The following is a 21,818-nucleotide window of genomic DNA, read 5'->3' as shown; positions in this document are numbered from 1 at the left end:
GTGAGAAACCGTTGAATTGACCCTAATTGGGATTGTTGAATGCTGAAAAATTGTGATGAATAAACTGGGTTTAAGCTGTAATTGAGCCTGTAATTGTGTGAGTCGTGTTTCCCCGAACGTGTAGCTTTTTACGGAAACTGAATCGGAGGTCCGGAAGTCCTCCAACGGCGGAAAATGCGGAAACTCTGCATTCTGCCTTGTGTTAGCGCAGGAACTGCTGTTTTGTCTGCGTTAACCGGTTAACCCAGGGCGTTAACCGGTTAACACTGTTATGTTTTGTGGAAATGTGTTGTTTTGCCTGCGTTAACCGGTTAACCCAGGGCGTTAACCGGTTAACACTGTTGCGTTTTGCCAGAAAATGTATTTTTGCCTGCGTTAACCGGTTAACCCAGGGCGTTAACCGGTTAACACTGTAGCAGTGTGGAAAGATTGTAAATTTTTATGTTGTGAACACAATTGGTGAGTGGCCTATCGTAGTTAATTATGATGAGTAATTTTGTTGGGTTATGTGATGAAGAGTTGATGCAAATATGTTGATAAGTTGTGTTAAAATTGTTGAAAATATTGAGTTGTAGGCTGATGAGCCAAAGTTGATTATAAGTTGTTTTTGTTGAAAAAGCCGTTGTGTTGCTGTTATTATTCTGTTGTTGAAATTGCAAGTCATACATGCCATATACATTCATATGCATTAAGTCGGAGCGTTGCTCACACCACGTTGGCCTGGATTGGCAAAATTTTAAGTTGAAAGTTGAAGGCTTATGCCTTGATGCCCACTAAAATGGCAATGATTTAAGTTGGGAGTTTTACTCCGAATGGTACCACATGCATGACGAGTCGAGTCTCATTAGAGTTGCATTATGTTGGTTTGTTGTATGTGTATCAGTGATATTGATCTTGAGTATGTATATGCGTTGTGTTGATATTGGGTGATTAATGAGTTAAATTACTTAACATAACATGCTAATTTATAATGTTTGTTATATCGATTGAGGAACTCACCCTTACAACTATTTTTCAGGTAACGAGCAATGAGTTGAGTAGAAGCTAATGCTTGGAGTCTAGAGTAGTCTACTTAGAGGGTCGTGCTCTGATAGATGTAACATCGGGACGGGATGTTTTAATTGTTTTGTTGTCGGTTGTTGAACCATTTTTCATGTATTACATTATATGTTTTTGGAATGGTTGAGTTGATTTATATCCGCTGCGAATTGTGCAAAAAAAATGTTATTCTGATTTAATAATGAGCATGACGGTTATTATGTTGTTAATTGTTGTGTGACACCCTTGGTGCATATTTACTCTGATGCTTGTTGTTGTTATTTTAATTAAATAATTGGGGTATTTTAGAAGGGTGTTACATAACAGACGTTGATCCTTAATTGGAAATAGACGTAGTGGCTTTGATCTTGTCCGGATCGGAAGTGTGGCTTGGATTCTAGATATTGAATCGGAAAGCGGTGAAACATTGGGTTCACATTGCGGTACCACATGCATAGAGTCACATGTCCTGCATTGAGTCACATTAGAGTTATGTGATAATTGAATGTTTGCATTGATGTGATTGTGAGGTGTGTATGAGATATAGTAATTGAATTTGGTGATGTTTGGATACATAATTTGGCAAAATATGTGATTATGTGATAATTGTAGTTATGTGTATAATTGGGAATATAGTATTGGATTGTAATATTATACTCCCTGAGTTTTTATGTGTGCTTGAAACATGTGAAATAAATGTTGGTTAATATTATTGACATGGTTATACAAGGTGTGATGAATTCCGTTCATTGTTGATTTAATCATTATGCTTTATTATACTTCTTCATAATGATTTGAATTCTCACCCTTCTGTTTGAATGTTGCTTTACATGGCATCGTGCAGATACTCCAGAGTAGTATTGCGGAAGTAAGTGGACGGTAACTCACTCGAGATTAGCTGGAGAGTTCCGGTGCTTTATTTTAGAGACTAAGTAGTGAGTCAATGCTCTGGTCATGTAACACGGGGTAGATTGGTAGTATTGAACTCATATCTGATTTGGATATGTATTATGTTATTACTTGTGAACATGTTTATTTGAAAATTGCGGTTTGAGAGGCCATAGTGCCAAATATTCTGGATATGGTTTTAGTTATCTTGAGGAGATTATTGAGAGATGATCATGGTATGGGACATGGATCATTTTATGAAATACATGAGTATTCATTATTTTCCGCTGCGAACGCATATTCTTGAATATTCATGATAAGTGAAATGTGTTATTTTAAATGACCAAGTGTATTGTATATTGATGATGAATGATGTTGGTTTTGAAAGCTTTCAGTTTTTGAAAACGTCGATGTGACACCCTTTCGTTTATATGCGTGCTTATTTACTCTGATTATATGTTAAGTATTTTGGGGTAGAAAAAGGGGTGTTACATTCCCCAGTATGGTAGCCAGCATAGTTGTTTATTCAGTCCCCTGCGGAATGTTTGTTCCTCAGCAGAATTTGTGTTTATTCCCCAGCTAGAACCGGTTTCCTCAGTAGTTCGCATGGTTGCGGTAGAACTTTGGTTTCCTCACCAATCGCCATCCTGATTCGTTCTCAAACAGAGTTTCCTCCTAGTTTTTGAGCAACTATTTGTTGTTTATCCTCTGCATGGTTGTCTCCCATTTGATATGGTGTGAACCTAAAATTCCCCGCAGACTCGATAATGGTTTTTCTCAGCAGACCTCTTCTTTCCCTGGCTAGGTTTGAGCCTTTGGGATGATGATCTCTCTTTTCTCCAGCAAGTCGTCTCCCTCTTTTGTGGATTGACCGAGAATTATATTGATGATTCAAATTTGCACCACCTTTGTATCCTTTGCGATCGTTTTGTCAACATGATCATCATATATATATATATATATATATATATATACTCATATATTTCATCATCATTTTTGTTGATTCACTAATGACATTCTTATTCTCTGTTACGGCGGTACTTTATCCCCATACGAGTTTGATGTTTGTCCTCCCTCCATTGTAAAGTGTCAGCCCCTTAAGCAGAAAGACTTTAACCTTTCTCCTCTCCCCACTGAGTTATTTCCTCGTGGATAATTATTATTTCAGTTTCCTCCCCAGTTGATTATTTGGATGGAATCACTCCCCTTGAGTTATATCCTCATTGGGTTGAGTCTTAATTGACGGTTTCTTTCTAAATCTTACCTAGATAGATGCTTTGGGTCCCCTAAGAGTTTATTACCCAGTAACTGGTAATATTCTTCTTAGTTTGCAGTTTGCTACTTCTTGCCCGATACCCGACAAAAGTACCCTTGTTTTCTCTGCAGTGGAGTCCCCAGTGGATTCATTTTTATGATTCCCCAGGAAGTATATCCTTGATATGTTTGACCTAACCGGTGAAGGATATTTTCTTCCCCTGTTTTGAGTTTATCCTTGATATGTTCATCATAACCGGTGACGGATATTCTCATCTTTGGTATTCTACCCAGTAAAAAGGGGTAGTTATAATCCCTATTTTCATTCCCCAGAGAGTTAACCCTTGATATGTTCATCCTAACCGATGACAGGTTCCTTCTCTTTGCGGTCTTCTACTCAGTAACCGGTAGTTATAAATCCTGCTTTTCATTCCCCTTTGCAGAGTGTTTCCTTGATATGTTCATCCTAGTTGGTGTTGGGTACTCTCTCTTGTGGTATTCTATCTAGTAACTGATAAATGTAATTCCTATTCCTTCCTCACAGTGTCTATCCTTGATATCTTCATCCTAACCGATGACGAATTTTCTCTTTGATGGTATTCTAACCAGCATTTGATAGATGTAATTCCTACTTGTTGTTCAGTGAGTATATCCTTGATATGTTAATCCTAACCGATGACGGATATCCTCCTTAACATCCCCAGGAAAGTCTATCCTTGATATGTTCATCTTAACCGATGACGGATTTTCTTTCCTTTGAGTTTATCCTTGATATGTTCACTTTAACCGGTGACGGATATTCTCATCTTTGGTCTTTTTCCCAGTAACGGGTAGTTGTAAATCCTATTTCTGTAGTTCTCCCCAACAAGGCTATTCTTACCCAGTAACTGGTAATGAATATTCCCTCCTGGCGTTTCCCAATGAGTCATCCTTGATATGTTCATCCTAACTGGTGACGGGTGTCCTCTCTATCAGATTTTTATTATCTCCTTACCCAGTAACAGGTAGTGGATAATAGATTTCTGCTCCTCCTGTGTTGAAATTTATTTCTTCCCAATCGAGTTGAGTGCATATTTCCTTAGTGAAATCGTTTTTCCTGCATGATTCAGGTATGTCGATTTTATCCTGATCTACTCGTTTCCCATGCATATGTTTTTGTTTCCTCGGCTGAGTCTTTCAATTTTTATGGAATTCCTCTAGTCTCCCAATAGTTTTCAAGTCGTAGCCTGGCATACGCATAATCTTTTTTATCCCTCATAGTCTCTGTCTCCCCAGCGAGTTTTCCTTACAGAATGCATTATACTTATGCGAATATTCAGTCTCCTTGATTTCTTTTCCTTTGTGGCAACATTTCCCCACAGAGAATTTGCTTTTACATTTATATCATATGCATCATGAGGTCTCTTAGGGACCAAAATTTGTTTATATATGTTGTTATTTAAGCCCATTCTACTGAGTCGATATGAAGATTTTAACCTTCACCTCCTCAATTAGAATGTCCTTAGATAGGGGCAGCTGTAAGACCCCAATTTTGACCCTAAGATCCCTCATGCAATTTCATCATATGCATAAGCATTGAGATCATACCTTGGCATCCTCCTTACCCCTCTTTCATTGGGTTTATTTTGGGAGAGATCACCAAGCACCGTGTGATTGTATCATACTTGTATATTTATCATTTTACTAACCAAAATACCAAAAATATGTCTTTGTATTTTCCTAACTCTTTTGTAGGTAGGGCATGGTCCCCATTGTTCTATCAAGTTCATATCTAGGGTTTAAGACCCTCATGTTTAAGAGAACAACCAAGGATTGATCAAAAAAGTCTCTAAGCATCATATATGAGTCCCCATGATCTCTACATGTTATTTTGATCAAGTTTTCTTCAAGAGTTTGGAGTTGATTTGCCTTGGAAACCCTAGTTTGTCTGGGTATCCTGAGTAACTTCTTCAACAAGCTTCCTCACTAATTGATAAAATTTCTCAAGGGACACTCCAAAATTAATCATCTTATGCATATATTATCTACCATGAGCCTAAAAAATCAAGAGAATTTCAAGTTAGCAAGTTGGTTGATGGTGGTTGGCCAGATGAATTCATATGATCAAAACTGGGTCTCCCTAGACCCTATCTCCTACAATTTTCACCATATGAAAATGATTCCAATAGAAACATTACTCTAAATGACATTCCAAACAAATTTAATGTTTAAGGCTAGAGCTAATTTTTCTTGGAAAGTCATTTTCTATGTTGAAACATTATAGGTCATTTTGTCTAAACCCTAATTTGAAAGTCAACTTCCCAAGGCCATAACTTGCTCAATTTTTATGAGATTAAATATTTCCAAATTTAACAATCAAATTCAAGATGTCTAATTAAACTTTGAGTTTTGGAGTGAAAGCTAAATCAACTTTTATGAGCATGTGATATGAGGATACATTATAGGTCATTTTGGACCAATACCATTGAAAAAGTGATTTTCCTCAACTTCAAAAATGCATAACTCTATCATTATAAATCCAAATGATGTCACATTGGTGACCATTTTTAAGGTCTTTGAAATATCTACAACTTTTATAAAGACACTTTTCTCATTTGGAGCTCACATAAAAAGTTTAGTAAGGTGGAACATTGAGGTATATGGCTTGACACTTAGAAAAAATTTCAACATATTGAAATTTCCAAACTTCCACCTCAAAATTCACCTTGATCCATGTCCCAAATGGAAAAATGTTCAACATAAGAGTTGTTCCTCTTGATCTAAGATTTCCAAAAAGTCCTAATTCATTCATTTTGGACCAAGTTTTCTAGGGTTGCACATGGTTTTAACAGGCCTGCATCATTGGTGGAAATCAAAGTTCAAATGATCACATAACATTGCCTTGCAATTCAAGCTTCATTCCAACCTTATTTCAGATGCATTTGGACCTAATTGGATTGCTTCATGGGCCTGTACACGCCCATGAAAACTTGCATCATGCAATAGCCAAAATTGGAAACATTTTCAAGTGTGCAAATAACACTTCCAAATGCTATAAATATGGACCCTCTGAGCTCATTTGAAAGGATCCTTGTGCGCCAGCTTTGCCCCCTCTATTCAAACCCTCACAATTCAAAGGAAAACCTGATGATTTTCACTTGAAAATTGAGTTTGAATCTCACTGTTTGGAGATTCAAAAACTCCAGGATCCAAAGCTTCTTTCCATTCCAAATCCACTTCTTCAAGTCATTGGAGCAAGATCAAACAAGAATTGAAGCAAGGAAGAGCAAGTTCTGCACATCATTGAAGGTATTTTCCAGAAATTTTTCTCTCTTCGATTCTCATCAATTCTCTTGGATCTTTGGTTGTATGAAGTCCTACCAATATAGGCAAGAAGATTGAGTTGCTTTAAGGTCAAATTGAAGCAACTCAGTTGACACACCTCAAAGTTCAACTCCTCATATCTTTCTATATGTGGAGTTAGTTAAAATTGAGGTCAGACTCGTGCTCTACGCCATTTTTTCTTTCAGATCATGTCCTCCTTTTTCATTTATGTGATGGTGATGAATGAACCAGTCCAGCGAGGTTCGCCTGAGAAGGTGACCGGAGGTTTATCGCCGGTGATGTGTTGGACAGGTTCGGAGCCACATGATCAATTCAAAATGTTTTAATCTCTTGTGTTGCTTGTAAATACCACTTGTGTTACGCGTTGACTAGTGACTATGGTGGAAAACGCGTTTGTGACCACTTGATCTGCCACCTCAATTAATGAGGGAGATCAAGTAGTCCACGTTTTTTTTTGTATTTTCTGATTTTCATTTTTTTCCTTTAATTTTCATTAATTCATATTAATTTTAATATTGATCCAAAAAATATGAGAGTTTCATCAAAAAATTTTAAATAAAATCCCATTTCACATTTTAAATTAAAATGATTTTTTGGATCATTATTAATATTTTCCATGATTTAATTGATTTTGTGATTATTTTTAATTGTTTAAAAATACTTTTAAGTCTCTAAAAATTCTGAATTTTTTTCTCCAAGGTCCTTTGACCTTGTTTGACTTATGATAAATCTCATGGTCATTTGTTTGGTGTTTTTATGAGGTTTTAGGAATTTGACAAACCATATTTAATTTAATGCACTATTTTTAGTATTTTTAAATTGAATAAATGCCAAATAATTGTGTTGAGCCATTTTGATTGTTTGTATAAGTTTGACTTGTGTTGTTGGGCCTTGGTCAAGGTTGATTTGACTTTGTTAAGTTAAGATCATTGGATTTAGGGGATTGATGGAATGTACATTCCATCTCCCAAAATGAATGAATGATCTTAATTTGGTAAAAGTCCTCATTTGTCCAATTTGAGTTTGATCCATTTTCCCTCCCTCTTCATCTCATTCCCCTTCTTTATGCATTCATATCATGGACCTATGATATCTCTACATCCTAAGGCTAGTTGATTGCAAAATCAACATAAGTATAGGCCTCCATTTTTGCATATTCTTTTTGTGTGTGGTATGTTTCATGAGCATAGTCCATTATACTATGTCTCTAACAGGCATTAACACCAAGATTCTATTGCCTAACCTTAAATAGTTGTGACTTCTACATAAGTCCAATTACGATTGCTTAACATAATGCTAAATTTTTTATACAAAAGACATAACATTCTAGTTAGTGAGATTGTAAGTCTCCCCTCTTTCATAGTATTGTATGGAAACTTGGCCTGTTTTCCTTCCTTTGGAAGATGTCTTGGTTCAAGGATCCATGCTTGTGATAAGTGGGTTTAGTGTTCTCCAAAGAATGACTTAAAATAAAAAGCGAAAGCAATACTAAATTCTAACTCATTAACAACTAACATTTAATTTCAAGTCATTTACTTTAATGCACTTTATTTTTAAGCCTTATTCATTTGCCATTATTCATATCATTCTAATTGTTTATGTTAATGTCCTTTTCACTTTGTCCATTTGGACCATATTTTATGATATTATTGTGATTGTAAATATTGTGTTTGTTTGTGTGGTCTTTGGCCATTAATGTACATAATAAAAACCAAAACCATAAAAAATATCTTATGTGGACTGTTGGTTTGATATGAGACAATTGGACTTGGCCAATACCAACTTTCTTGTAACCAAGTGCTTGTAATCTGAAACTTCATCTGATACATCATTGAAGATCCATTTGAGTTCATGTGCAACATGATCATTGTGAAGCTGTTATTTTGAACCTGTGACTTATGACATTGTGGAATTCATCTGCTACATGGGTAAAATTGAAGAAGATCATGGAGTTGCTAAGCTTGGATGTGGCTATCTTTATTTGATGCCTTGCTCTTCCAGTTAATATTGTATGCATTGTTTGTTGCTTGATTCTAATGTCCAAGGGAATTTGGGTTTCTATATGACATTCTTGTCTATTGGATTGCAACCAATTGGTTAGATCTTTTCAACTCTTAACTTTTAAATTTATGATTAGGATTAGTCTCTTCATCTCCTATCCACTTCTTTAATTTCAAAATCTCTCCCTCCTTTTAAAAACTTCTTTGTTTGTACTTGTTTTTTCTAAACTTACACCATTTTGCAAACTAGAAACTTTGGCCTTATGCCATTGCATTTTAAACTTCTTTTCTTAAATAAACATGTAAATAAACTTAACTATACTTGACTTAAAGACTTCAAAAGCCAAAAAGAACTAACTCATTCAAACCATTTTTTAGGCCTTTGTGCCTTTGAAACCTAATTTTTGTTAATAGCAAAGCACCCATTTTGAAACTTGTATCACGAACTACGAGGTTTTGATCCCTCATTTTTATGTTGGTACGTAGGCACAAGTACGAAGGTCTTGTCAAACACAAAAAATATAATTAATGAATTCTTTTCTCATCCCCCCATGCTATTTGCTTGCAAACATCATTTGTACAAAATACATATGCACACAAGAAAGGGCTCCATAGGAGTACCTAGGACACTTTGGGTGCTAGCACCTTCCCTCTGTGTAACCAACCCCCTTACCTGTAATCTCTGGCATTTTATTATTTTTTATTTGAAAACTTCTTATTTATGGGTTTTGTTTATACTTTTCCCTTTTCTCATGGAAACAATAAACGCGCGGTGGCGACTCTTGTTATTTGATGTCTTACTTATCCATAGCTTGATGATCATGAATTTGCCGCTACAGTTTCGGGAGTAGATTATGCAAGGAAGGGGGGGGGGGTATTAACACCCCTCACGTCCGTTGTACTCAATGGAAACCTTTTAGTTAAACTACGATTTAGAATGCTAGGTTATGTTATTTGTTTTCTTCAAATTATTAAAAGAAAAAGGAGAAAAAGAAATGGGTCACAATTTTTTTTATTAATGTTCCTGACGAGATTGCGGGTCTCGTTCCTACATATCTCCGGGTGTGATGGAGAACTCAAGGCATACGTAGTTATGGGTAAAAATGTTTTATTTGTTGGTCGATTTAACGAAGGTTATCTTGTGTCAATCGACGGAAAATATTGTTTTGCCCAAAACAGGTGAGGAGTGGACATTTGTATCACATGAATGGATTTATACATATCAACATTCATGGGAAAATGTCACTTATCTCAACTCAACAATTGTGGATGAAGCATTGTCTTGCATCATCTCGAGACAAAATACATTTCATTTATGAAAAGGTTTTTAAGATCAATCACACGGTGATGGGAAAAGAGTTTGATTGGTTGGATGTGTTTTAAGTGAATGACGAATGCTTTATGAGAAAGAGACATAAGCCTCGCGGTCAATCATTCAGGATTCCACCGGAATGCTAGATTCTAACGATCCTTTTTTCATTCAAGGTTTTTAAGAAAATTGTTTAATGGACAATGAACGCTTGATAAGAACAAGATGTGTATCTTGGAATCAATTGTTCCTGGGTTACACTAGAATGTTAGATTCCAACGGTCCTTTTTAGTCCAAATTTATTAAGTGTTTTAAAAAGTAAAAAAAAAAAGAATGAATGGCTTAGCCCAAAACATGTGTCTCGGGGGGCCTATCATTCGAGGGTTCTGCTGGAATGCTAGATTCCAACAGTCCTCGTCTTTCGCATTTACTTAGAAAAAAGTCTTAGAATTAGTTAAAATGATTTGTGAAATGGTTGGAAAAGAATTATATTTATTCTGAACTAGATTTGGAAATTGATTTTGCAAATGTTGTGAAAAGAGTTTGAAATTAAAATTGTTAGTGAAATTGAATATGGTTATTTGCATGTATAAAATGGACATGGATAGATTTCTCAATTAAAATGGTCAAACACATGAGATCGATTGTTCAATTAATCAAATAATAAACTTAATAATTAGAAGAAAAAAAGTAATTAATGAGTTAAACCACAATCAACTACTCAAATAATAAAACTTAATTACTTACTAATTAAATAATTAAAATAAACAATAAGAAAATAAAAACACTAATTGCAAGAGGGTGCATACTAAAATAGGGTGTAAGCAATGTAATAGATAGAACTACATTTAATTGGGCCTAAATCCCAAAAGAAATAAGCAAGACAAAAAACAAAACAAGAACTCAAAAGGGAGGCTGAGTAATGGGAAGGGTGTGAGGAAATAAACAGGATCCAAGGCCTAACCCAAAATACCTAACCCTAGCTCACCAATGAAAACCATAATAATAGTTATAAAGGAAAAAGAAAAGAAAAGAAAAGAATAGTACATAAGAAGAGAGGGGTGATGTTGTGCTGGAAAGGGAGAGTTTAAAAACTTTCAAAAATTCAAAACCCCTCAATCACATCCTGACATATGGAAATGGGTTTAATTATTATTAAAAAAGTAAAAGAAAGGCATCACAAAAAAAACATGAAAAGTACAGAGCAACATAACGCTATTCATCCTTCTTCTCACTCGCGCCAATCTCTTGTTTTTCAAAACAAACTTTTTCAATCAAAACGATTTTAAACTCTCACTTGGCACTCACTCGGTTTCAGTTCTTCTCTCTCGTTAATTCACCATTGAACTCATCTCTTAACCTCTTTCGATTACGTCTCTCACTCATAGTATCAACAAAATGTTAAAAAATAAAACTTCAAATAATTAGCAAGAACAAGTCAGATACATGATAAAATAAATGACAAGAGATGGCGAAGGATTCTACCGGTGATGGAGCAGAGCTTCAATGGCGCGATATGTGGTTAAAAGGCTTGGTCGAACCCGGTTCGTGGAAATGGACTTTCGTTAGAGGTTGGAGTTAGTGAAAATGGTTGTGGTGGTGGTACAATGATTTCGTGGATGGTGTTGCAAGGACAAGGGATTGAGGTGGTGTGCAAAGAGAAACTCATCGTGATGGTGTCCGTGCGACTATGATGGTTATTGCGTAATGAAGTTTATCATAGACATAAATGAAAGAAAAAGGTTGTGACTTAAGGGTGGTGAGGGAGGTGAGTTTATTGTTGCGTGTGGAGTATGATATGAAGGTCGAAGTTTCGAAGAAGGTGAGTTATGTGGAGTTTAAAATGGGGGTTACAGGATATTCACGATGGTTATGTAACACCCTAAAATCTCGTGCATAATTATAAAAAAAATTAATTAACGAAATACAATCACTTAGGGTGTCACTTACAAAAATCATAGCTTGCTCCGTAACACGGGTTACAACAAAATATTTTACGGCATACACTTGCACTTAAAATGTTTACACAACATCTAACTCATCTGAATATCTTTGCAGCGGAATCATAATAAACAAAACATACCAAATTAAAATCTCATAATAGTTTTCATAACAAAATTAAAAGCACCGACTCATGAGTCTTCTCCAAGTGCTATCACACCAAAACATAAAACAAATACGAGAGCATGCATTGTCTCTTAAAAAATTTCAACACAAACCAAATAATTCTCTCTCAGTGTTACATATCAGAGCATAGTCAAAGCTAACACAAATAAACTAAAATAAATAGTTCCAGGAGCTAACTTTCACTCACAATAATGTCTATACTCTTGAGTATCTGCACGATGCCCATGAAAAGGTAACATCCAAACATAAGGGGTGGGAATCCATTTCAATAGAAACAGCACAGAATGTAAAATAGAGTACAACATCTACACAGTCATGCACAACAATATATCATATTCTCACGCCTAAATTATCATCAGCATCCCATACAACAACACCATCATCACACATAGTCATATTTCACGCATATATTCCATTCATGCTATATGCCATACCCCAAAACTTACCCTCCTTTTTCATAACTTTTGCTTTAATTCATTTGCATACATATAATCATATCATGTAGCACCATGTCATTAGCATGACCATTACATTTGGTCACAGATTCACAAGCATGGCCACATTCTTTGGTTGAATCTTAACATTAGGTTTTTTTTGCTTTGTTTCACTTTTGAACTAATAAAAACATCATAATTGATGATACTTGTTTGTTCCTTTGTTCATGTAGGTAATCATGACTTAATTCAAGACAAAATAATGACCATTTTGTCAAGAAAGATGCAAGTTGTGGTTCATTGATTCAAGGGTGGTTCATGTGTTTATTTCCATGCCATTTCACCCATTCATCAAGCCATCCTCAAGATCATTTAAACCTTAATCAAGATTTATTCAAGGGATGCTCATTCCATCATCATTTTCACTTGGGATGCAAGGAAACTTTAAGTTTACACAAGTTGACACAAGTTTGGTTGATCTAATTTACAAGTATGGCATGTCACTTAGTCCGAAGCCCATAACTTATTCAATTTTCAACCAACTGACAAGCTTCTTTGAGCCAAATATTCCTAAGGAGTTCGTCTACAACTTTGATTCAAGGCTCAAGCATCAACTCAATATCTAAGGACCTTAATTTTTGAAGGGGGCTAAGTTGTCAAACTAGATCAAAACCTTGTCATGACCCCCACTTGGCAGCCATGCCATTTTCAGCTCAAGTACTCTTTTGCTCTTATTACTTTTGCATCTTGTTAAGCTTATATCAAAGATCATTTGGCCCAAGTTTGGATCAAAATTCATGAAGGAATCAAAAGTTATGGTGTCATGAACTTGGGGCCTCAAGATGCCCAAAATGTGCCAAGACTGCTTGACCAAATGCCTGACCTAGAAAGCATGTCACGACCTCAACTTTCAACACTTGCCATTTTCACCTCAGTCCTCCTTTTGAGTTGGTTCTTTTTGAATTCAATTCATTGCAATAAGATGAACATTTGGCACACAGAAAATCACAAAATGCACAAGTGGATTCCGTTTGGCCTAGCTTCACACATGGCATATTGAACTTTGTTTTGCTTGAGGCCCAAAACTTGCAATTACAAGTCATTTTGCATCTTGGGACCACCTGGACATGTGTAAATTGTTTCTGATGCTAGGGATGAGGTAATTATAGATATCAATGGGCATGTAGTTAGGGTTTCTAAAAAATGACAATCGCCCACCTAGTCATGGTAGTGGACCGTTGAATCCCTATTTCCTAGGAAGACGTGGTTTTATCTCTTGACTCTCGATTATCTCTGACCAAGACATGTAATTTCCTATATTTCCTCAAAATTAGACGAGTGCATAGTGTTTAAGTCGAGGTTTCCCCAATTGCGGGAGATGTAAGAATGTTTCCCTTTATTGGCGTTACAGTCCCCTCTCCCTTGGTAGGTCCCCAGGAAAATATAACACTACACAGTCCCTCAAGTACAAGGGCTTGATAAAGGGCAAAGTGTTTTAATCGACTATGCATCGAGTTGGTTGTATGATGAACCTCTTCATGCAAGATTATACGTTAATCCTGTATGATGAGATACTAAGTCCCCCAGGTAATACTTTTAAGTTAATTCTCTCAGGCCAAAATTTGGTCGAGTTCCTTAGGAGAGACCTTAGGCTGGATCCTATCTGAGGAGACTTCAAGTCTCTCAGGTGAGGAATTTAGGTTATACATTGTGCCTTTTTAATGATACTCTAAGTCCCTAAGGTGAGGCATTGAGTCTCTTAGTAGAGACTTCGGTCGAAACCCTTAGGTCATACATTAGGCTAGATCTTGTCTGAGGAGACTTCAAGTACCTCAAGCGAAGCATTTAGGTTATACGTTATGCTTGTCAGATGCGACTCTAAGTCCCTCAAGAGAGGCGTTGAGTCTCTCAGGAAACAATTCGGTCGAAATCCTAAGACAAGACTTTTAAGTTAATTCTCTCGGGCCAGGCCAGACTTTAGATAACACCCTAAGGAAAAAAATTTAAGTTAGACCTTGTTTGATGAGACTCTTTGTCCCTCGGGCGAGACATTAGATGAGTCAGTTTGATGGGACTCAAAGTCCCTCAGGTGAGATCGTACGTTGAGCATGTATGATGAGACTATAAGTCCCCCAAGCAAGGCGTTGAATAAGCTTCTTTGATGTGAATCTAAATCCCTCCGACAAGATCATATGTTGAGCCTGTCTAATGAGACTTTAAGTCTCTCGGGTAAGGCATTGAGTTTCTCGATCAAGAATTTGATTGAGACCCTCAGGAAAGTATTTTAAGTTAAGTCTCTAATACTAGACTTTTGTCGAGTCCCTGAGATGAGACTTAAGGTTATACCTTGTCTAATGAGACTTTATGTGCCTTAGATGAAGCATTAGATTAACCTATTTGATGAGAATCTAAGTCCCTCATGCAAGATCATATGTTGAGCTTATTTGATAAAAGTTTAAGTCCCTCATTTGAGGCGTTAAATGATCCAGTTTGATAGGACTATAAGTCCCTCAGGAGAGATCATATGTTGAGCCTATATGATGAGACTATAAGTCCCTCGGGCATGGCGTTAAATGAGCATGTTTGTCAGGATTATAAGTCCCTAAGATAAGATCATACATTGAGTTTGTCTGATGATACTCTAAGTCCCTCAGACGAGGCGTTGAGTCTCTCAGACAAGACTTTGGTCGAGACCCTCAGCCAAGACTTATAAGTTAAGTCTCTTGGGCCAGATTTTTGTTAAGTCCATGAGGAGAGACTTTTGGTTGGACCTTGTTTGATGAGAGTATAAGTACCTCAGACATGGTGTTAGGTGAGCTAGTTTGATAGGACTCTAAGTCCCTATGGAAATATCATACATTGAGCATGTATGATGAAACTCTAAATCCCTCAAGCGAGGCATTAAGTCTTTCGAGAAAGACTTCAGTCGAGACCTTCAAATAAGACTTATAAGTTAAGTCTCTCGAGCCATAATTTGGTCGAGTCCCAGAGGACAAACTTTAGTCTGGTTGTCTGCTGAGACTTTAAGTCATTGAGACAAGGCGTTAGATGAGGTAATCCCTTGTGTATAGCGCATTCGAATTGTCTTTTAGGGCGACAAAGATTGGAAGTACAACATATTCCTATGAAAGTTGACCCTCACTCATATATAATAATAATAATAATAATAACAATAATAATAATAATAATAAAATAATATTATATTCGGTAGGGTCCGAATTCCAACGCATCAAATATATACCATTGGATCCGGCTGCCGATACCACTAATATCCAATTGAATGACCCATGAGTAGCCGTAACTTGAAATAAACCGACTCGTAGATCAATTTACGCTTCGGTTCAGTCGGATACTATCGAGTGGTCTACGATTGTCCACCTCTACTAACATGATTCAATTTTAAGAACTAAGTGAATAAAACTGTGTTTAAAAAAACTAAAGAATCAAACTAAAATGGTTAAAAGTAAGAAAAAGTATTAAAATCTTAAATCTATTTTGAACATTAAACAAAATGAGCAGTGTAAAAATGATTAAAGTCCAATTTGTATATTAATACAATAAAATACATAGACAAAATACCTTTTTTTTAATCTCTTAACTATATTTTTGAGTTTAAATTAATTTTTTAATTAGTTTTTATTTTAAAAATTAAATAATTAATCTAATACTTTTCGTGTTTTAAAAATTAAAAGATTAATGTAGCAGGAAAAATAATTAAGGCAAGAATAATTAACAGAAAAAAAGAACTTATTTTTGCCAAATAAATACATTGTGACAGATGATTCCAAAAGTACAGAACTCCACTCTCAGTGAATACAACAAGTTGAAGTCGGACTGAACTCAAGTGGACGGATAAAGAAAAAATTACCGAGGCCGCTGCCGGAGTTGCCATAGCAGTTAGAAACTCCGCCTGAAAACACGGTTAGAAAGTCATCCAGGTTTTCTTAGCCTCTGTAGCGCGCGAGAATGAAATTCCACCGCTATTAGCAGAGAATTGCGCGCCGGTGTCAATTGAAGACATAGCCTGCACTAAATTATTCTAATGTATGTATTAATACCTCTTTTGTTCATGATTTTGGAATTAAATGATTTTGCCCTAATTTGATTTGATGCTTATACTAACTATTTTGGGTGAAACCCTATCTATTCTGTTCAAAGTCTGTTATATAAAAATGATGTTATAAGAGTCTCAAATACTTTAAGATTATCATATTCACATGTCACATACAAATAGAATATCATCCTATTGGATTTTTATATAGTTTTCAAAGTTTTTAGGTATGTGTAAAATTATGACTTAGTCATGATTAATCCTTTTAGTTTAATTTGAATAAATACTCTATAGTATTGTCAAATGTCGGTCACGACAGAGCAGGGGACATAGTGTTGTCAATTTGTGAGGGTTGGCGGCGCCATGGAATTTTATGGCGAGTTTTTGGCTTTCTTTTGCAATCAATAATACTCCTACACTCTTAAGATATTGGTTTTTAGTTGTTCTACAGGTAAAATGGAGGAGGCCTAGACCCAATTATAACAGAACCAAATTGCAGCGTGCATCGGACATAAGGCAAACCGTATCTCCAAATTTGAATAGAGCAATGCCTATAACAATTGAGAGCTCAATTGTATCCCCAGTACTCCTACCAAGGACATGTTTGGTAATGTTTTCTTCATCATTAGATAAAAAAGCGATTGTTTTGTTTGATACAACACAATTTACATCGTCGTTGTCTTTTTTGTTTATTAAAATCTCAGACTAAGCTAGACACCACAAGAGCTTTTATGTTGGGGAATAAGTTCTTGACAACCGCAGTAACTCTCTCTTCCAAGGTATAACAATTGCTTCAGAAAATAATATAATATTGAATTTCATATATTTAGCTTTGAAAAATTTGAAATACTGTTTTTAATCGCAGGCAAGTTGTATCTCCTGCACACTTGTCCGATTGAAATTGAGTCCAAATGTTGGTGGTTCTGTTGAGAAGGATAAGTAGGTTATTGATTCATTTTTTTGTTTTGTAATTTTGCTGTGTACTTTATCATCTAATATCTAATGAGTGTTTGGTTGTGGGAATAAACTCTTTTATTTGGAATGCAGAAAAGGGAAGAAAATAGAACACCACTTTTGGAAAAGAAGAGATTCAGCCCAGTCAGGCCAAAAGGCACTCACTCTTGTCAGAACTGTATGTTCACCTATCCATTCATTTTTTTTCTTCGTTTTTTTGTTAGGAATCTTTGATTTGACTAAGATGGTTAGAAAATTATATTTTTTGTTATTTGTGTGTGTAGAATTTTAAGATAGGAGAGAAGATTATAAAATTTTTGTATACGGAGAGACTAAATAAGAAATCCTAGCTATGTATTTAGATAGTTAACATTGTTTTAGTGTTCACTCTGAATGCCCAGAAAATAACTCGGAGATCCCAGCTGTTTAAGTGCAAAATCAATATGTAACGTCTGAATTAAATTCTGTACTAGGGAAAGAGATGTACTAGGGATAATAATACCTTTTGAGAATGATTAGAGATGGATCACATTAACTAGATTGAATTGTGATTAGCTCTGGCAAGTCTTTCATTTCAAGACCATGGAGCCTGTACAAGGCCATAAGTGACTTTATTTGATTTTCATATCGACTGTTTATTTTATGGCTCAAAAGTCTTGTTGCTAAGGTTTGTAGACCTCTTCAATATCACCATTTGAGAAAGCATTATTATCGTTAATCATCTATGTGGTGAATAAGCCAGTGAAAGGAGAGAAGAATTGGAGAGAAAAATCTGAACAAGAACTTTCACAGCAGAGGAGAAAGTCTCAAAGCTATCCCAACCTTGATTTTGATTAAACCCCTTGCGATACACCTGACTTTGTACTTCTTTATGGGTCCATCTGAATTTTCTGACCTAAAGATCCCACTTTTGACAAATGTAAAATATTTTAGCCGGTTAAGGCCACTAAGTCCATGTATTATTAGCTATTAAATCATCTGATTCAGACTGCATAGCTGCATTACAGTGGGGAATGATTAAGGTTTTTCTAACAGTATAGGATGAAGATATGGTTTTACTAAACTAGATTTAGATTTTGTTGGGAATGGAAAGGTGACACTAAGAAATTGCTACCATTAGATGTGAATGGCTAACCTTAACCATTCCCAACAAAATGTTAATCTTTCCTAGATTGGCTGCATCCATTAGTTGCTGTGACCTGTGGGTCATCTGTAACATGACGGCTTGTACATGAGTCGTCATATCACTGGTGTGTCAGATATGGTCCTTGTGAAGGAACCATTGTTTTCTGATTCTGCCGAGGTAATGAATGTCATGAGTGACTGAAAAGTAGCAGGAGCTATATTCTGAAGCAGGAAGAGTAGTAAATTGAAGTTGCTGCTGACATGGATGGACAATTCATCAAGAGCTAAGAGTTATTTAGTATAAGGCGAGATGATAACACCTGAATCCGGGATTTTTAGGCTAAAAAACTCGGAAAGTGGCGTTGCTTTGAAGGAATGATGCAAAACAAATCTTGGTTGACTGGTGGGGATGGAAGAGTTTATTCACCACTAATAAGTTTTAGCCGCAGGATTTCAGGATGCATTCTAATAGCTTTCATGACGTGATGTTTTCTTGTGCTGCACTGTCCTTTGTTATTTGCATTGTTTGTTTCTATAATTTCCTTTTGAATATGAGAGCTCTTATATTATATATGCTTGAATTTTGTAACGGAAAAGCAGATGAATCATTACCTCATAGATTTGTTTTCTTTCTTCATTAATGGAAGTAACTTTCTTGGACTTGAATTCAAGAATATCACAATTAATCAATATGTGTAAACCAGTCCTTATCAGGAGAATTCTGTTGTTTTCTGTTGTATTATTATTTATTTAGTTTTAGATTTGTTGATCTTGCTATATTGGGTTGATTTTGGGTTGTGCTTTGCGAAACTTGAAATGGCAGATCTGTGAACTCCCTAATGAGAAAGAGGCTGTTTACGGGGCATTAGACAAATGGACGGCTTGGGAAACAGAGTTCCCGTTGGTTGCAGTGGCTAAGGCTTTAAAACTCTTAAGGAAAAGGGGTCAGTGGGTTCGTGTAATTCAAGTACGGTCACCACTATTTTACAGAACTTGTTTGTATCTTAAAGCTGAACACTTTCATTGGCTTGGGAATTTCAAAGAATATTTGACAGCTAATGATGTTTATTTTGTTTCTGTTACATGTGCTGGAGCTTAAATGCCCGGGGCGTTAAAACTTTCTGTTACATGAGTTTATGGTTAATTGCGAGGAATGGTTAGAATCTCATTAGTTATCAAATACTCTGTACTTTCAGTTAGCCAAGTGGATGTTGAGCAAAGGACAAGGAGCAACAATGGGAACATACGACACCCTTCTTCTGGCATTTGATATGGATCAGAGAGTAGATGAGGCAGAATCTCTGTGGAATATGATTGTACACGCCCACATGCGCTCTGTCTCAAAGAAACTGTTTTCTAGGATGATTTCATTGTATGATCATCATGATCTGCCAGAAAAGATTGTAGAGGTATATTTTTTTGTAAGAAATTGCAGAAGCATTTTTGGTAGTACTATTAATCTCGCTACTGTTTTGGACTCCCTGCAGTTGGAAAATTAGCAGTCAAACTATCCAGACTGTTCTATCTAGAAATAACGGCTCTGTGTTCCATTCCAACTTGAATTTTAAATGCTAGTATATAACAAGTTGACAGTGAGCTGTGAGCTGTTTGATATTGATTTGATGGTCTGGATTCTTGATTGCAGCAAATGCATGATTCCTCAATTGCATGGAATCTGGATCCACTAGCAACACTTCACGTTAACATGATTTTATTCAGCAATTCTGAAATTTGCTTTTCTATGCCTTGACATGTTGCTATCTTATCCATAAGTTCAGGTATTTGCTGACATGGAGGAGTTGCGGGTGAAACCCGACGAAGATACAGTCAGGAAAGTGACAAGTGCCTTAAGAAAGCTAGGCCAAGAAGAGAAAAGGAAATTGGTAATAAAACGACATGGGCTTAAATGGAAGTATATTCACTTTAACGGTGAACGGGTCAGAGTTAGAACAAGTGTATGGGAAGAAGACTAACTATGAATGACAATGAAACAGGTAAATGTCAACAAAGATACCACTAAATCTTTATATCTTTGAAGCCATTGTCTTGTTGCAGTACCGTAATTGTTGAATCAAATGGTTCAGTTCACAGGGTTAATGATCTTTCGTTAAAGTTGAATCGATTGGAACTAGGAAGTACCCGAGAACTAGAAGGTTAAAGCTCAAAGGTTATACCATTTTTGCATCATAGACTAACAAATTTGAGTCATTGTCATGTACTTGGTTCTGGTTTAGCAACCTATCAACCATGAATTGAACTACATTTGGGGGGCACAGCACCCAAAGTTAAAAGTAGTCGTTTTGTATTTTTGTATCATATGTTAGGCATTGAGAGAATTTGATGAACTTGAAAAAATTTATGTAACAATTTTTTTTGTCAAATAAGAAATTGATTAGTCTAAGGTTGAGTCACACAATAATGTTTTAATGTTTATTTTTATGTTTGAGAAGTAACTGGTTTATATTGCTTCAAGTCAAAATCAAACCTACATTATTAAATAATGTCTAATCTAGTCATATTTTAGGACCTCTTTGTTTTAGTTTTAAAAAAGTAGAATTTTTTTTATTGTATTTTTAAAAATGATTTTTATAAAAATGTTTCTTCAAATATTAAAAGTTTTTTTTTAAAATTTGTTTTAAAAAAAAATAAATTTAAAGATTAATTGACATTTTACAACACAAATGTCAGCTAATTGGAGTTGAGATAGTCTTTGAATATTTCATTTTGAACTTCTTGAGAAGATCTAGACAATATTTTGTTTGACTCATGAAAGTTCCTTCTTCGCTTTGCTTGATTTGCAATTCTAAGAAGTATGTTAATTCTCCCTTAAGCACATCTCAAGTCCCTTGCATCAAATCCCCTTTTAATGTCTTTGAGGATTTGATTTAATAGATGATCCTTTGCGATTGTCCAATCTCGAGGTAACTGATTTGAGGTCTCTTGGTTGTCATCCTCATGTAAGCTTTCCTCTTTATTTTTTGTAATGTCCTTATCCGTTTTTTTAGATTGGGATCCACTTTTGAATTTTCATTGTCGATCAATCTTTTCATTATAATACTTGAAACATCAGAACAAATACCCTTCCCTGACTTTTGGGATGAGGACTCATCAAAAGCAACATGAATTAACTCTTCTACACAAGAAGTTCTATGATTGTAAATCATGCAGGCTTTACTCGTAGATAAGTATCCTAAAAATATTATCCCTTCATCAGATTTTGTATCGAATTTACTAAGGTTGTCATTTTCATTAATCAAAATAAAACATTTGCAGTCGAAAACTCGAAAACCCTTAAATATCTAAGAAGGTTTCTT

The 21,818-nt window shown here is 35.6% G+C and overlaps 1 protein-coding gene across 5 annotated transcripts; it reads left to right on the top strand.

Annotated features, from left to right (window-relative positions):
* The first annotated feature begins 16,129 nt into the window (after positions 1 to 16,129).
* Positions 16,130 to 20,905, top strand: LOC127085487 (pentatricopeptide repeat-containing protein At4g18975, chloroplastic). 5 transcript variants are annotated; one of them, XR_007789157.1, is made up of 9 exons: positions 16,130 to 16,418; positions 16,866 to 17,032; positions 17,130 to 17,204; positions 17,291 to 17,364; positions 17,473 to 17,557; positions 19,328 to 19,471; positions 19,701 to 19,913; positions 20,278 to 20,498; positions 20,596 to 20,905. XR_007789157.1 is itself a non-coding variant. In XM_051026003.1 (9 exons), exons 2-8 carry the CDS (start codon positions 16,973 to 16,975, stop codon positions 20,475 to 20,477), a joined length of 846 nt encoding a protein of 281 aa, XP_050881960.1. In that variant the 5' UTR covers positions 16,130 to 16,418; positions 16,866 to 16,972; the 3' UTR covers positions 20,478 to 20,498; positions 20,596 to 20,905. The 5 variants fall into 5 exon arrangements, 3 of the variants coding, with proteins under 3 accessions (XP_050881960.1, XP_050881958.1, XP_050881959.1); XR_007789155.1 differs by having other exon boundaries at positions 20,589 to 20,905; XM_051026003.1 differs by having other exon boundaries at positions 20,283 to 20,498.
* The last annotated feature ends 913 nt before the right edge of the window (positions 20,906 to 21,818 follow it).

The sequence above is a fragment of the Lathyrus oleraceus genome, chromosome 5, assembly GCF_024323335.1.
Source record: "Lathyrus oleraceus cultivar Zhongwan6 chromosome 5, CAAS_Psat_ZW6_1.0, whole genome shotgun sequence".
Lineage (NCBI taxonomy): Eukaryota > Viridiplantae > Streptophyta > Magnoliopsida > Fabales > Fabaceae > Lathyrus > Lathyrus oleraceus.
Note: the sequence above shows the minus strand (reverse complement) of the source record. Positions and strands in the feature narration are given on the sequence as shown.